Raw genomic sequence first — 16,142 nt, 5'->3', positions numbered from 1 at the left:
AAGTTCATATTAATGCAAACATATATAAGCTCAACTATAAAACAATATTACTTCTAGGAAGTTTCATTTGTCAGACAACAGGGCATGATGAATATGTGAATCTTTGCTCGGAATGTTAGTTGAGGCAGGAAGAACCAAGGGGTCTCGAGGAGACGAGGGATAAATAATTTGGGATTTACTCAATTAGGGACAACGGAACTCGTTCACGTTGTTAATCATGGATTCACTTACACGACCAAGTCAAATGCTTGATTGGTGAAGGAGAAATCATTCACTTCAATTGCACAAAGCAAAATATATTTCAATTCATTCAAGTCTTCTTTCTCAATGGTAAACATATATTTATAAGGAATACAACACAATGAAACTCTAGTCCAAATTGGACTTTTGCTCTACCTCAAAAATATTTAAAATGTTCTTAAATGACTACTTAATTATTTGTGTTGCTCTAAAACTCAAATTTGATGGTACCAATACGCATGAGACTCTTGGTAGATTCCAATACATGCATGAGAGCCTTGGTTACTGCATCATTTGTCTACTGCTATCTTTCATCCAAGTAAATGCAAACGTCCTTTTGAAATTGTGCATAAGTTTTATAAAAAGTTAGGCCTCAAAGTGGATAAAGAAATTCCTATTTTATTGGTCGAGGACAATGAGATGGGAAGAATTCACCCGGATGAATAGGTAATCAACTTGACAAATCATATGTTGTATATATGTTTTTTAATATAGAATTTGCACAGATGCTAGCTAGTATACCAAATTTATTTCGTTCCATTGTACTTATATTATATTTGCATGTGTGCATATGGTGGTTGGTCTTACCATACACCATCCTTACACTGTCATGACGGTAAGAGTCTACTCGTAAAATCAGTTCTACAATACAGTTACCATTAACAATTGAACCTAAAACTTAATTTCTTATAACATTTTAATGTGGAACTTTAACTTCACACACCCACATATCGTTGCCTGTATAATATAAGTATATTTTTATGTTTATAGCTACATGCCGATTATGTTTGGGTTGTAACAGATTTCAAAATGTTCAAGGATAGGTGATAATGATGAAGTGCAGAAAAAAGAAATCAAGAAGTAAACATCGGGCAAAGTGTCATCAATTTTACTTTTGTTCGGACGACCAGAGTACTCTTTCTCAATTACCTTACTGTCGAAATTATATTTAATCTTCCTCTCAAAATAGTTATTACTAGTAATAAGCCCGCGCGATGCCGCGGGAGTTGAATGCACCAGCCTTAACTACATGAATAAGACACATTTAATCTGAAAAACATTCAACATAATCATGAACGAACAAAAATGATAGATCTAGGAAATTATAAAAAGCATTGTAACTGTAGATCCAAGAAATTATAAAAATCCATCCAATCAAGAGACTAATAGTTGTGGGAAGGTGGGTATGCAACCAAGAATCTTAAGATATACTTGACTTGCAATTCCATTATAATTTCACACAAAAAAAAAAGGATCAAATTGCAGGGCTGACTTAACGGGTTAGGTTGAACCCGACCCAAACCCAATAAACCCGATCCGTTTACAGGTCTAATTGCAGGGTTGACTTGTAAAGAGTGAATGAAGTCCTGAAAACACAAAAAATAAAAAGCATCTGTTTCAATTAACTAAAAAAAAGCAAACCATAAACAAAGTGAGATATCTGGTAACCAAAAAATAAATCTTGGAAAGTAGACATAAACAAACTTCAATCAAAATTACTTTAATACATTTGGATATCAAGGAAAATTAAATTTATTCAATTTCGATATAAAAAAAATTAATTAATGCAGGAACAACATTTGTGCCTCAATGAAGTGAGAAGTACTCAAAACAAACATTATTTTCTTTTAGTCTTTAGTCTATCTCTGCAAATCGCAATAACTCATATCCATTGAGAATTAAATTAACTAATTAACTTACTAACCCGTCCTGTAAATTTCACATCTATGCTCTAAACAGATTTTGTAACTAATATCCCAAAAAAGTGGCAAAAGGGAAGGAAAAAAACTTTTGTATGGTACACTGCAGTGTTATTTGTGTAACCAAAGTCAAGCGCTGAAACGCCAGCAACCTCATTGTATTCTTGGAAATCTGTTGCAGATTTTATGGCTCCAAAAGAAAATATATCCTTCAGCATTAATATCATTTAGACTGAAGTATTTTTTTCCAAGTGAATACACATGCAAAGTATCAAAAAGAGAAAGGAGAAAAAATTATCAAAATAAGAATTACAAACCTGTCCTATAATATAAACAAAAGATAAGTACAGAAAAATAGCTGGAAAACACAAAATAAGTATAAGAGAAAACAGACAACCAGCATAATCTAAAATTACTTAAACAATTAATCCACATTGAAAAGCATAATTTACAAATCCAAACCAAATTACATCATCCAATAGATTTTTTTTATACATTTGTTATTGTGCCTTTAAATTGATTTCAGCAAAACTTGTTTCTTTTTCCACAGTTTGTGAAGCTCAAAATTTTCAAAAACCTACAATCATTACACAACGTTGTCACATCATAAGTGTACAAGAAATCACCGCTACCAAAATTTATAAAGACCAAAACAGTTAGCACCCAAAAATAACATTGATTAGCAAAGACCAATTTGCCAACAAAAGTTTAATAGGAGATACCCAAAAAATTTCCTTAGTTTTTACAATTCTTAAAAATATGACCTAAGTTTAACCAAGACTCAAATTTTATTCAAGGATCGTGTTAAGCTAAGCAGCAAATTATAAATTCACTAATCTTGTTCTTAATTATAGTAATTTAGAAATCAACAGATACAAAAAAAAAAGTCACAAAGCTTTATAAAAACTCATGAAAAAAAGAAGTTTTAAACAGAACACCTGCACATGACCCTATAATTTGGCTAATTTACAAACGCTCAACGTGCTCAGCAGATGTTAAACTTTTCAGTAGTATATAATTTGAAACTAATAAAACCATCTCTAACTTTTCAGAAATATTTAAACTGAAATGAATTGATATTTTTTTTCCACTGATAAATCAAGGTTTGCTACAGAAAAGGAATCTATAATTTAAGCTTCAAAATGCATTATAACATCAATTAATCCAAAGAGAGCAAGCTGACGATAACAATTTGATTAGCTTTGGAAATCTCTTTGCTTTATCACTTCAAGATACTAAATTTTTCAAGCCGTCATCTCTCTCTCTCTCTCTAAAACGCCTTTTTTTTCTAGCAACTGGCCTAGAAAAGACTAAAACCCAAATGCATGGGGTAGAATTTCACCCAAAATATTGGGAAAACTAAATAAACAAATAAAATTAAAAGATAAGTGCATGAAAAATCAAATCTTTCACTCATAAAATGAAAGCAAATTTTTTTGTCGTTGATGAGTCTAAAATCCCATCCTCATAATACTCAAAGGTAAAAGAAATATAGCAAAAAGATAAGATGTAACTACGGTCCCTGATGGTGCGCAACTAAAGAAAGAAAGACAGCGCTCATAAAGAGAGAAAGACAGAGAGAGAGAGAAGAGAAAGATGATATGTCTCCATATGGTATTCTGGAGCCAAAAGAAAAGCTGCAGACGGAAATAAGCTGGAAGGAATCAATTTAAGATTACTGACCCAGGTAGGTAAGCTGCTGTGAAGGTAAAAGAGGCCCAAGAAGCTCATATGAATGAAAGGATTTTGCTTGCTGCACACATAAACCTGTAAACTCGAGTAAACCCAACGTCAATCAGACCATAGGCAGAAAATAAGTCTCGCGCGTTGCAGCGAGACCCACTGTTTCAAGCGTAACTGCATGAATAAGACACATTTAACCTAAATAAATTCAATACAATCATGAATGAACAGAGACACATGAGTGAATGAGGTCGATAAGAAGCGGTTTTGCTTTTATACATACTTAACCTGAATAAATTCAACACAATTACAAACAAACAAAAGGATACATGAGCGAATGAGGCCAGTAAGAAGCGGTTGTGCTTTTATATACATTTAAGTGAGTTGGCATATAAACACATTGCACAATGAGTGGAAAGAAACTGTACGTGTTTGATTAGGAAGAGATGGTTTTCAAAAAATAACATTTAGTTCACACATATAATATGTGTCCTGCAATGTAAGCAGCTAGTTCAACAGGTAATTTAAAACAGAAGTGTTGAAGACTTGTTCAAGTAGCTAATTTTGGAACCACAACTGTTCAAAGGCAAAAAACCAGGTCTATTCCATATGAAACTGAAGAAACAGAAGCAAGCTGGAGTTTACACATATTTTGCTCCTGCAGTTAAGACGGCAAAATATATGCTCTGCAACCTACATACCTCACTTAGCAGTTAGCAAAACACAGAAAAAGTGGTGTTTGAGCAGGCAAGTCGTCAACCATAGATGTTCAAACAAAAAAATATGCAGCATGGTGTGCAGCATTCGATCACGGAGACCATGGGGTTCACTTTTTCTGGGACCGGACATCTTCGACAGTATAGCAAAAAACATAAATCATAAATGTAACAAAGGCAGCCATTATGGACGCTAAACGAATAACATAAGGAGATCAAACCAAACAATCAATCATAAAATCATAAAGTTGTGGTGCCTCAAACAGAAAGAATGGGAAAAGAATGCATTTAAGTTCAAGTGACATACCAAAGTGTTTATTCAAAACGCAGCAGCAAGAGCAGATTACAATGCTGTAATGAGAGTCCAATCTAAACTACAAAAAATGAGTGAGATTCAGAGTGAGAATTCAAACCGCTAACAAACAGATTCAATAAACTAACTAAAACTATAACGCTCCAATTGTATAGTTAAGACAGTTTTCACACTTATTAAACCATGAGGGTCAAGTTTGATTGAAATACATAAGAAGATAATGTTTGTATAAGGGATCCCTGAACCAAATATTATATGGAAAAAAGTCCAACTTGACCAAAGGATGTTTATTCTAATTTTGGCACTTGATTCCATTGGAACGACATATATAGAAATTAAACAGAAAGTCAGATACCTATAACTAATGGAAATAACAGAGTAATTAAAAAGATTGCAGGAGCCCATTTATAGATTGGAGCAGCTCATTAGAAGATACTCCAACCTGTTTATTTTGCTTTACAAACAGAGAGAGCATATCACATAATAGCGTTCAACCAAACGGACCGTTAACAGCATAAAGACACTATTTTTAATGTACGTATCCCGACTATATCTTTCAAAGCACCAGCACCAAGTTGCAGACCTATATACTGTATGGCCATACCAAAAGCTTGGCCAGACCCCAATCCAATTACCATACCACTTTTAATGTATGTATCCACATACAAACTCAAATATGAATCTTCCTTCCATTAGTTCCTTCCTACATATAACAATCATACAAACTATCAAAGCAAGAAAGAAGGCAAGCTTCATTCTTCTCTATAAACCATAAGCTCACTCACCTAATGACTCCCTCTTTCCAGTAAATTAGCAAAAATCCCAACAACTATAATTTTTATACAAAAATACTTCAGGAGCCTCGTCTGTCCACTTGCTATGCTCAAATTGATTTTGGTGCCCTTCTCTCATTACAAAGTCAACTGGGGTTTTTCCTGAAGTATTTAGTTCGAATTATTTTTCTTTGAAGTGTAACATTGTCAATGACTTATATGTGAAAACGCCACCCTTTCTTCAACCTTCATCTTATATGGTTCTTTTCCACCAAGCAATTTTTTCTAACATCATTCCTCCACCAAGTTGCTAAGAAACCAAGTGCAGCAAAAAGAATTATGATGAAAACCAACCAAAATTAAATTAAGCCTGAAGATCCAATTACTTGAGCATTTATTCAGCAAACAGAAATCTCCTCACAAAGAAAATATAACTATATAAACAAATCAAATTCAGATATAGATATACAGTGTGGTAGGTTGCTTGGAAAAGGGCAGAGTCATGAGTAGGGACAATAAACTCATATAAAAAATACGATGCAAAAACCATCCCAAACCAGCAAGAATAAAGCCAAAAAAAAAAAAAAAAAGTCTCAACCGCAAACAAAAGGAAGGGAAAAAAGAAACACATAATATACCTTTTTTAACACAGCAGCTTGAAAAAACCCCAACCAAAAATGACAAACTCTGAAAGACACCATTTCCTAACTAAAAGAAAGAAAAAAAAAGTATCAGGCATCCACAACAATGAATCGAGCAAACACAGAAAACTCAATTAAAACAGCATTTAGAAGCACTATAAACCCAAATCACAAAAAACATCATCTTGATCAACTGTTTGTTTGTGATAACTATCTTTTTTTGAAGCACTCACTAATCGGTCCTTGGTTGTAGACCAAGAAAGACACGATGGGAGCGCATAATTAGAAGCTCTAGGCAAACTTGAATTCAGGAGACAGGTTCTGATATTAAATCACGCCGGAGGGTATGCGAAAGTTGGAGTGGCTTATTTGGTTCTACTTCTGAATTGCCTCGATTAAACTGTTCACTTGCTTTTAGGTGTCTTTACTTATGAATCAATTTTTCTAGAATGACTTAGAAGATGTTCTAGCACCAAAGACCATTAGAAGTTGGAAAGATATGCCGATGCAGCGGTTTGAGAACACAGTTTGGGAAACTTTGGGTAGGAAATATGCTCGCAAGGAAAACCGACAATGGGTGAGCATAACTCTCAAAGCTGGTTTATGTTTAAATTAGTGAATCACCATAATCTTTGCTGGTTGGTTTTCACTCATGGCCTACTTTTTTTTCAAGTTCCTGTAAAGAAAATTGGTCTTTTATCATGCTCTTTTCTAAATTTTAAAAAGGATCGTAATTTTGTAAATAAATTCAAATCCCAAATTGAAATTGCAGTGTAACCAAGCCACAATTTATCACATGGTTTTTTATCCTAGCCATAATTAGACTAATGTGTTTTATACCTAGAGACTAATGTGCTTTTTCACATGCTTTTTTCTCAAAATTTATAGAAATATGAAAATGATCATCACAAATTTCAAAACCTGCATTAACCAAAATTAAAAGGAAATGGACACCATGAGTGCTTGCAAGATGAGAGAAGGGAAACAAAAAGGAAATGGTGCATTTGAACAGAATGATGATAATTTAAAACTTTAATTATGAAAATGCTTAATTTTCATGTGTTAAATGAATGTGGATATCTTAAACCTTTAATTTACCGAAATGACCAGAATCTTTTAAAACTTGTTAAAAAAATACCATAAATTCTAACAAACTTAGATAACTATGTTGGCTTTAAAAATGCAATTACAAAACTCAAAGAAATGAGAACAGTCAAACTAAATTAGGTATTCTCCTCAACACCATCGGCACATCTTTGACTTTCAAGAAAAATAAGCAATGCTATATATAATTGTGTTCCCATGTCTCCATTTTTCCTTTTCCAATAAATATGAAACCAAACCTATCAACCATTTATTCAACTCAGTGCACCAACTTGTTATATAACTAAAGCTCCAAATGATATAAGGTATAAAAATGGCATCTTGGACCAACAATAGGACATTAATTAGTCATGACTTGTGCTTATGCATACAATGCCTTACTTGACTCAATAGGAACAGATAGATGCTCATGTCTTTCTTGGTACAGATACTCATATTGTGCTTAATTAGCATCACACATCATGATATTAAAGTTCTAATCATGTTAGACCTATGCCATGTAGCATATGCATTCAACTCAATACCCTAACATTACATGCCAAATTAAATGATATTATCAAAAAGTTGAGACTTTACCAAAGCAGCAAGGCAGCGGTTGTAAAATTCACAGTGAAAAGCTTTCACTTTGTTTCGATCTGCAAAATACCAAAAAGACATTTACGATCGAGGAAAGAAAACACATTTCATTAAAGAATGCACTTCAACCATTATCATATTGTCAACTAAACGAAACGTATAAAACTATACACATTTACACAGCCAAACTCTATACTTTTTATAAACATAAAATTACATATTCAAATTGATTCGACAATTTTTAAAGATTCAAAAACTGAACCAACAGACATTTTTTTGAATATCAAACTCATTGTGTCTTCTGAATTTGCTTGTATACATAAGCTACCAACGCAATCACTCTGCTACCACATGTGGTAAGCTATTAATAGCAGAGGAAAAAAAATTACAGAACAAACTCACGACCAAAATGAGTTACGATATTTAGCAAATTTTATGTATCAGTACTAAAATTTTCAACAGGAAACCAAACTGCATCTTCTGTGAATGTTCATTGCTTACTAAAAAGATAATATAGTGGTTTGAAAAATTTAAAACCCACTCACACGACATCAGAAATTCAAACCAATTTCTACCGTATATGATGACCTTCTTTCATTGAGACCATCAGCATGTACTCAATTCTACGCTATTTAACAGAAAAGCTCAAATGCACGTTAAAAAATCAAGGGTCCAGAAAACCTCCAAAATGATAAACAAAAAATTATGTCCATATCATATAACGTAGTAAGGAAAGAAGCAATGCAAAACAGTCTCTAAGAACCAAGTTAGCATCCAAAGGCACACTTCAACAGTCTCCAGAATTTTGTTCCAAGTATATAGTCTATCTTTTATTTTCAAAATGAAACATCTTCACGTACCAAGTAAATGATAACATAAAGTATCATTTTCAATTGACAGAATTTTTTAATCGAACCTATATATGTATATGTGCACGTAGAAAAATCAACTATTTTCCTAGTACTAACAAAATTAGTAGTGTACATATGTAATATATATATATATATATATATATATATATATATATATATATATATATATATATATATAACTACACTTTTGGATTTGGAGGAGGAAGCAACCATACCCTGAATATATCCAAGGCTAATGAAAGGCTTGACTTGTTTGTCAGTCAGTTATTTGCTCAAATTTCTCATTATATGTACTTGAACCTGGACCCATGCACTTGTACTCTTCGCAGGCCACATTGCTGCAATTTCAAATTATATTATTAACTCTCAAAACTAATTATATGAAAATGCTTAATCATGTTTTAAATGACATAATCTGCTAACTTGTTACATTCAGGGTGGTTATCGTTACATTCAGGGTGGTTATCGTCGCTCCAGCCGGCAGGGTTAACCACCTTAGTCATGTTGGTGTAGGCATACACCATATGGGGTTTGCCTCTCCAAGCCCTGCCCAAATTTGTGTCACTACCTGCCTCATTAATTATATGTTACATTGTTAGTCACCAAGCATCAAAAGTTCTAAACCATGACTTGTAGACAAACAAAAACATTAACTACACATATCTTAGTTAATCCACCCAAACTGTGTTTTGAGAGGGGGAAGGAGAACAATCATGTAGAATTTACAGTTTATATGGTGAGACTTGCATAATCCACTCGATCATTGTCGTTCGTATACATTCTTCATAAATTATATGAAAATTATGGGGAAAACAAAGAACATGCATACATCTATATATGTATGGCTTAACACCTGAGTGTAAATACACTAAATATTAACATTTAGAAAATGAACCCTGTTCGCAAAACATAGACAAATCATCGAGCTTCCCAAAATACTTGTTTCGAGGGACACAGAGATTGTCTTCTCATCTTCCATGCAAACCTGCCCCAAAAACCACTATACTCCATGCTAATGAAAATTTCAAGGACCAACAAAGAATGTTGGAATTTCTTGAACCAAAAACAACTAATATTGATCTTAATGGAAATTCAGAACTCCGATCAGATTATAGGATTTTGAAAAATAGTCAATACCATCTGAAACGAAATTCCACATTTCTCAAAAAATTATGAAACAATCTTGTTTGAGTTCCATGAATATTCCTAGTATCCAAATAGCATGTAAATTTTCCTAGCATCCAAATAATTGGTCAAAAGCTCAAAAGTCCAAACAAACAATTAAAACCAAATCCTCAAATGTTTGGTTGGAATGAAGAGATTTAGGGGGGATTGAATTTTTTTTTACATCCAATCCACCCATTACAACCCCTGGCATGAAACTAAATCCCACACCTGCTCAAAAGACACAAAGCAGAAAATTACTCAATTTCACAATCCAAATCAGAAAATAAAACCTCACCGTTTCTCTCGCTCACCTCTTCATCCCGCATATCTTCTCCTCATATTATGATAAAAGACCTCTCTTCAAGTTTGGCCTCAGATAGTTGGTCCATCTCAGGCTGCAACTTTTCCAGACCTTAATAATCCTGCAATTCAGACCAACCTGCTACAACCATAATCAGTTTTTCCAAACCTTAATAATCCTGCAATTCAGACCAACCCACTACAACCATAATCAGTGAACTGTTTACATTAAAACATATGAAATTACAGCCCATTTGATAGAAGATTAAGATTTCATTGTTTTAATAGAAACACCGAAAAATGAACATTTCACAACGAAGAACTAATTTCTCATTATTTGAAAATTAGTCATCTAATTTCATAAATAAAATTAAGAAAAAAAAACCCCAAAAGAATGCAAAAAATTGGAACCTTTGGATGAGCAAGTAGAAGACATCGCCCTCATTCCACATATTTCCACTGTGCTACAAATTCACTACTAAATAGCAAAAAATTCAAGTTTGTTAGTCATAAAATATCTCAAAAATTAACTCCTAAAAGTAATAAGAAAAGAAAAAGCACGAAAACTGACAGGGAAGAAAAGTTAAATTGATTACTGTTTGTTAGTCATTTGAAATATCCAAGTCGCAAATTCTAATTCTCTATAACCGATGAGCCATATTGAGCTCATTTGTGCACTCGATACAACCTATTGAGCTCATTTGAAATATCCAAGTTGCAAATCCCCCCCCCCCCACCCCACAAAGCCCATATATAAAGTGACAGTTTACCTTCGGAGTCTCAAGAACACAGCCCTTGACCTGAGTCAAGTCCTTATTTATAGAAATTCCACATGTAGCAAGCACAGGATCATTATCATACTGGTATTTTTTCATAGCCTGCAATAGTAAATCAAATGAGCAAGAAGAATTATTGCAACATGTGGTAAAGAAACTAAACCTTTCATGACCTGCAAAGCTATATCAGTCACAGTTCTTATTCTTTCCTGAGCCTTCTGCCTTGATTTTTCAACTAAGGATGCCCTCTGCTTTGAAGATAATGCTTTTGTATACCGTTGAAGCAAAACTAATGAACAAAGCTAAAACACCAAGAGAAACCCCATGGGGAAGCACAAATCTAGATATCAGACAGAGGAGTTCCAAAAAGATAAGACTAAGAGTCTGAGAAAGAATGATATGATAATAAAAAGGAACTGGCATACCTCCAGAGGCAGATAGTTAGGCCTTTTGGGCTTGCCATTGATCAAAACCCTAAATAATCAACCCAAATCATTGCACAGAGTTTCCAAAATACCTTTATCTTAGTGCCAGAAGGAGAACCCTAAAATTATAGCTTAACTAATTGAAAGATAAGAAGTAGAAATAAAAATACTCAATACTTACAGTCATTGTTTCAACTGAATAATAGCCACGGTCCACATAATCTCCCATAAACAAATAGTTTGTATCTGGGCACTGCAAAAAAATTGCAACAGGAAATTAATGTTATTTTTGGAAAGTGAAACATCCAACAGAACAAACCAGAAAACTACAAAATAAGAAAGAGAAAACATCACCAATAAGTAGCAACCAATTAACAACCTTGAAGAACACATACGATAAATTAAATAGCCCAAATCAGAACAATGCCTTTCCTCCAATGAGGAAAAGCTCCGCCAGATCATGGAATTGTCCATGAATATCACCACAGATAGTTAAAGGGCTTTTTACAGGCTACAACACATAAAACCCAAAATGGTTATTCATTTACCTCATGACATGCCCAAATCTTTATAGGTCCAAAACCTGTATGAAACAATACAAATAAAGACATGAAACAGAAACTTGCAACTAAAAAGGCCCACCTGGACATTGCTTTCTTCCATTAATATTTCCTTGGCCTTCTCGCACAGCACCCTTACCTATATTAAACAAACAAATTAAGATGAAAATTATTTACATCATTGAATGAAAAAGAAACTCCGAAGAAACCATAATAAAAAAAAGGTCTTTTAACAAACATTAAATTGAACATGCTTGCATTTCAATAACAGATTTCCGTTTTCTTGCTCATTAGCGCTTTCAAAAAGTAAATATTTTGGTCATATTCCGTATAACATTGTATAGGCTGGTGTACCATATAGCATAGCCAATGTTCTGAAATCCAAGAAGCACCATAGCAACTCAGTTTTGAAGCTAACACTCTTATAAAGTATGCTATCATCCTAGCATACCCACACAACCCTCCATCCATCCCCAAGAATTATTGATATGCTTATATGCACTATAAAGCATATACACAACATGCACATTATTTGGCAAATCAAAAGTCGTATAGAGTTTCCTCCAACAATGGAACGTAAACTAAGATGGTTTCACATTACTGTTTTCAGTACTGTCCATATAAGGGAAAATTCAAGGTATCTCCTTAACAATGTATTAGAATGTTCACATTTAGCCAAAACCAGACTCAAATACTGCACTCCACGAAGTCTCTGTTAATCATAACTCTGCAAAGGTCTATAAATCTGTTGAAAGATTCGGTTTTTATGGCCATGGACTCAGACACCCAAAATTCGTTTTTCCTGTTTCACAAATCCCGAAGGCGGAAACCTGCAGTGTCACAGAAAATGGGATCTGACCCACATTGCCAATATCCAACCCGAACAGCAGAACACATCATTAGAACCACCAAGTTCATGCATTTCTTTAGAATTTTTAACCCAGTGGTAAATCCAATAGAAGGTCGAAAACCCACATCAGTGGTACATTCAATTTAAAAGTTGAGAAATCTAACCCACTTATCTATTGTATTAAACCTTAAAGACACCTCCACCTTCTAACTTAAAAGCTTAGTCAACATACAACCTCCTAATATAAACACTTGCTTATAAATATAACTTATAAATAGTTTTGACACTAAACAAAAGAAAATGCTTAGGAAAATCAAATTTAACAGAGGTCCATTCCTGTAGCAGGGATCACTCACATAGGCCAAACGTATACCATATCCCAAATCCCACCTAAAAAGACACAAAAAAATTGGAATGATTTTATTCTAAACAAAAGGCCAAATGTTAAGCATTAACTAATGAGAATTAAAATTTATATAAACTCAAGAATTCAAAGTTTCAAATGTGACCACTAAAGATGTGATTTAGAGTCTAGACAGAACCAGATGTTAGTATCGGCTCTATTGTACCAGATTACTCTCTCAGTCTAAAGCCCAATCAAGTGCCAACTCAGCCCAACTTCCCATTTGAAGCTGTTTCCAATTGATTATCCACCATAAAATGTTTTAATTCATTGCTGACACGCTGCAAACAAATCGGGATTCAGTTGATTGTTTGCTAGTGCTTTAGTGAATTGGAAGACACAATCATTCTACTTTAGTCTACTGGCTTAATAAATTATTGATTGATTACAATCAGACAAATTGGAAAACACAATCATTCTACTTTAGTCTAGTAAAGTATTAGCTAGTGCTCTGGTAAAGCTTGTATTGTGTTGACCAATAAGAAACGCCAATTACAACAAAAAACTCATGACCTTAAGGCAATAGCTCTCATGTGGATTAAATAATTAGAACCAAAAATTAATATATTTTATTTTCAAACATTTTTTTCATAACTGAAATGATGAAAGCGGTGCGCACATCTCTATCTTTCAGTATATTCAGCTCAACTACCTTCAAGTTTAAAATGAGATTGTGAATGCATGAACCTTTATAATCTGTATAAATTTGTTATTAAGCATTTACTGATAGCCAGGTAGTAGGTATCAATCCAGTTTCCTGTTGTGTGATAGAACCTTAACTCTTCGGTTGAATTAACATGCATACTGCTGCCAGAATGCATTACTAAGTGCATATTAACCCAGTCAAATCAATTAGGATATCAAGAAAGATGACAACAAAATAAAACATGGCCACTCTCATACAATGATAAAGATGAATTTAAACGATTCAATCCTACTACAAATGAAAATCCCTAGAGAGGAATTTCAGCATAGATTTGCATATGCATTGAAAATGAAGATTTCAGAAAATGAAGATTTCAGAAAATGAAACATAAAAGGATTGAAAATTCTCGAAAAAGAAAAAGGACTTACAGTGACGGACGGCGGAGAACAGAGATGGACAGTGTAGGACAGTGTAGGAAAAGTTTTCGTAGCTGGGTGAAAACAAAAGCAACCACTAATACAATCAAGTAAAATAAATGCAAACCAAGAACATGTAGAACTATATAACTAAAGAATGCAAAACATTATAGCAGAAAATCAATTACATAAAACTTTTCTTTAACCACTCTTTAAATGCAGAAAACTTAAATTAAAACTAAGAAACAGGTACGCATAAGCACATTACTTACACCCCAACCACTAATTAAGTGCAATTTGACACTAATCCACTACTGCTTACAGTCCCATATCTAACAATATTTACACATATATATATATATATATATATATATATATATATATATATATATATGCACAGAAACATGAAGATTTCAGAAAATGAAACATAAAGGATTGAAAAATCTGGAAAAAGAAAAAGGGACTTACAGTAACGGACGGCGGAGAACAGAGATGGACAGTGTAGGCAAAGTTTTGGTAGCTGGGTGAAAACAAAAGCAACCACTAACACAATCAAGTAAAATAAATGCAAACCAAGAACATGTAGAATTATAACAATAAATTTAATTTGACAGATAATTTTCTTGCTGAAAAACTTTGATCTGCAAAACCAAATAACATTTTTCAACAAAAAAATAACTAATTTAACAAAAGAAAATACAGTATACGAAAAACAGCTATTCAATTTAGCTTCATTCAGAATACAGGAAGTCCATTCAAAACGACCAAAAGGATAAAAATATAGAAGAACCAACCTTTTTGAAAGACCACTGGTTCCATCGTACGTTCAATAACTTTAGCATGAACCAAATTATCTGAAATAAAAACAAAGTCCATTAACTAAATCAGAAGAAAACCAATACAGATTAACAGAGAAAAACACATTCACACACATGCATAATACAATACATACATATACAATATATAATTAAATGACATACCTTGATGGCCTGTGGATCTGCGACCTTGTTTCGAGGAGAAGAGCAGAAGGAAACAGTTCTAATGATGAGGCAGTACAAACTTTTGAGTGGGAACTGAAATTAGAAAAATGTAAATTTCAAACCATTTATAAGTCCCAAATCACAAAAGCCCCAAATTTAAACAAATTAAAGCCACCCGGATGTACAACCTGAAGAACTCACCGGAAAGCCCTAGCTTTTCTGCCTAAAAAATTCCTTTAAATCAAACCGAAAAATTGAAGATGGTTACCTGAATTCAATAAAAATTAAAATATAATGAATCAGAAAAATTGAAAAACCTAAAAATATACGAAACGATCCCAAATTTTGGAATTGCTTTAAACCAACCTGCCATGAAATTGGGTCCACTACGCTCGCCATTTCCCACTTAGGAGGGAGGGCAGGCGCTTTTCACGTTTGTTTTTATCTTCCCTCTGTGCAAGCCCACACTCACCAACTCCCTCAATCAACTCTCTCTCTCCCTTCTCTGTCCGTAAATCCCTGTGCATCAATAATCTGAAAACCCAATTCGATTTTTCATTGCTCGGATGGAGAAAATTGAGGAATGAAAGCATACCCAAACCAAAAGGTCAGACCTCCATACTTTTCTCATCATCAATAATCTCTCACTCACCCAAAAGGTCAGAGATTTCCAAAACCAAAAGGAAATTAAGAGAGAGAAACGGAGGAGAGAGAGAGATCGGAGTACCCCCATACTTTTCTCTGACTGTCCCCCCTCTCCCACTCATGAAATCGAGGATCTGGAGCAATGGCACTGAGATCCCCACTCCTCCCTCTCCCTCTCTCTCGCTCTGTCTCTCTCTCTATCGGAGGCATGGCCTCCCATCCTCGAAACCCTCACTGAATGACAGCATATCCAAACCCACCCCAATCCGTCTCAAGCGTACATGACAAAATTACCCTCCTAACTTTTAATAACTACGTTCCAACCCAGCCTCAAATCCCATGGTTTTTTTGTAAAT

General features: G+C 33.9%; 1 protein-coding gene across 36 annotated transcripts; it reads right to left on the bottom strand.

Moving 5' to 3' along the window:
* Positions 1 to 1,377: 1,377 nt before the first annotated feature.
* Positions 1,378 to 15,635, bottom strand: LOC103450647 (serine/threonine-protein phosphatase PP2A-2 catalytic subunit-like). Of its 36 annotated transcripts, none has more exons than XR_011582645.1 (21): positions 15,508 to 15,635; positions 15,343 to 15,409; positions 15,142 to 15,234; positions 14,956 to 15,015; positions 14,630 to 14,681; positions 14,174 to 14,235; positions 11,929 to 11,985; positions 11,666 to 11,797; positions 11,468 to 11,539; positions 11,287 to 11,335; positions 11,035 to 11,163; positions 10,856 to 10,963; positions 10,497 to 10,563; positions 10,097 to 10,224; positions 9,070 to 9,186; positions 8,834 to 8,956; positions 7,747 to 7,805; positions 6,064 to 6,133; positions 4,647 to 4,713; positions 3,624 to 3,707; positions 2,338 to 2,517 (listed from the first exon to the last, which is right to left on the bottom strand). XR_011582645.1 is itself a non-coding variant. In XM_070824564.1 (17 exons), exons 13-17 carry the CDS (start codon positions 10,109 to 10,111, stop codon positions 1,570 to 1,572), a joined length of 282 nt encoding a protein of 93 aa, XP_070680665.1. In that variant the 5' UTR covers positions 10,112 to 10,264; positions 10,497 to 10,563; positions 10,856 to 10,963; positions 11,035 to 11,163; positions 11,287 to 11,335; positions 11,468 to 11,539; positions 11,682 to 11,797; positions 11,929 to 11,985; positions 14,630 to 14,681; positions 14,956 to 15,015; positions 15,142 to 15,234; positions 15,343 to 15,409; positions 15,508 to 15,635; the 3' UTR covers positions 1,378 to 1,569. The 36 variants fall into 36 exon arrangements, 11 of the variants coding, with proteins under 11 accessions (XP_070680665.1, XP_070680666.1, XP_070680659.1 ...); XR_011582648.1 differs by having other exon boundaries at positions 4,647 to 4,708; XR_011582643.1 differs by lacking the exons at positions 2,338 to 2,517; positions 6,064 to 6,133 and adding an exon at positions 1,378 to 1,607.
* Between the last annotated feature and the right edge of the window lie 507 nt (positions 15,636 to 16,142).

This window comes from Malus domestica, chromosome 07 (assembly GCF_042453785.1).
Source record: "Malus domestica chromosome 07, GDT2T_hap1".
NCBI classification, from domain to species: Eukaryota; Viridiplantae; Streptophyta; class Magnoliopsida; order Rosales; family Rosaceae; genus Malus; species Malus domestica.
This window is presented reverse-complemented; position numbering and strand designations above follow the sequence as displayed.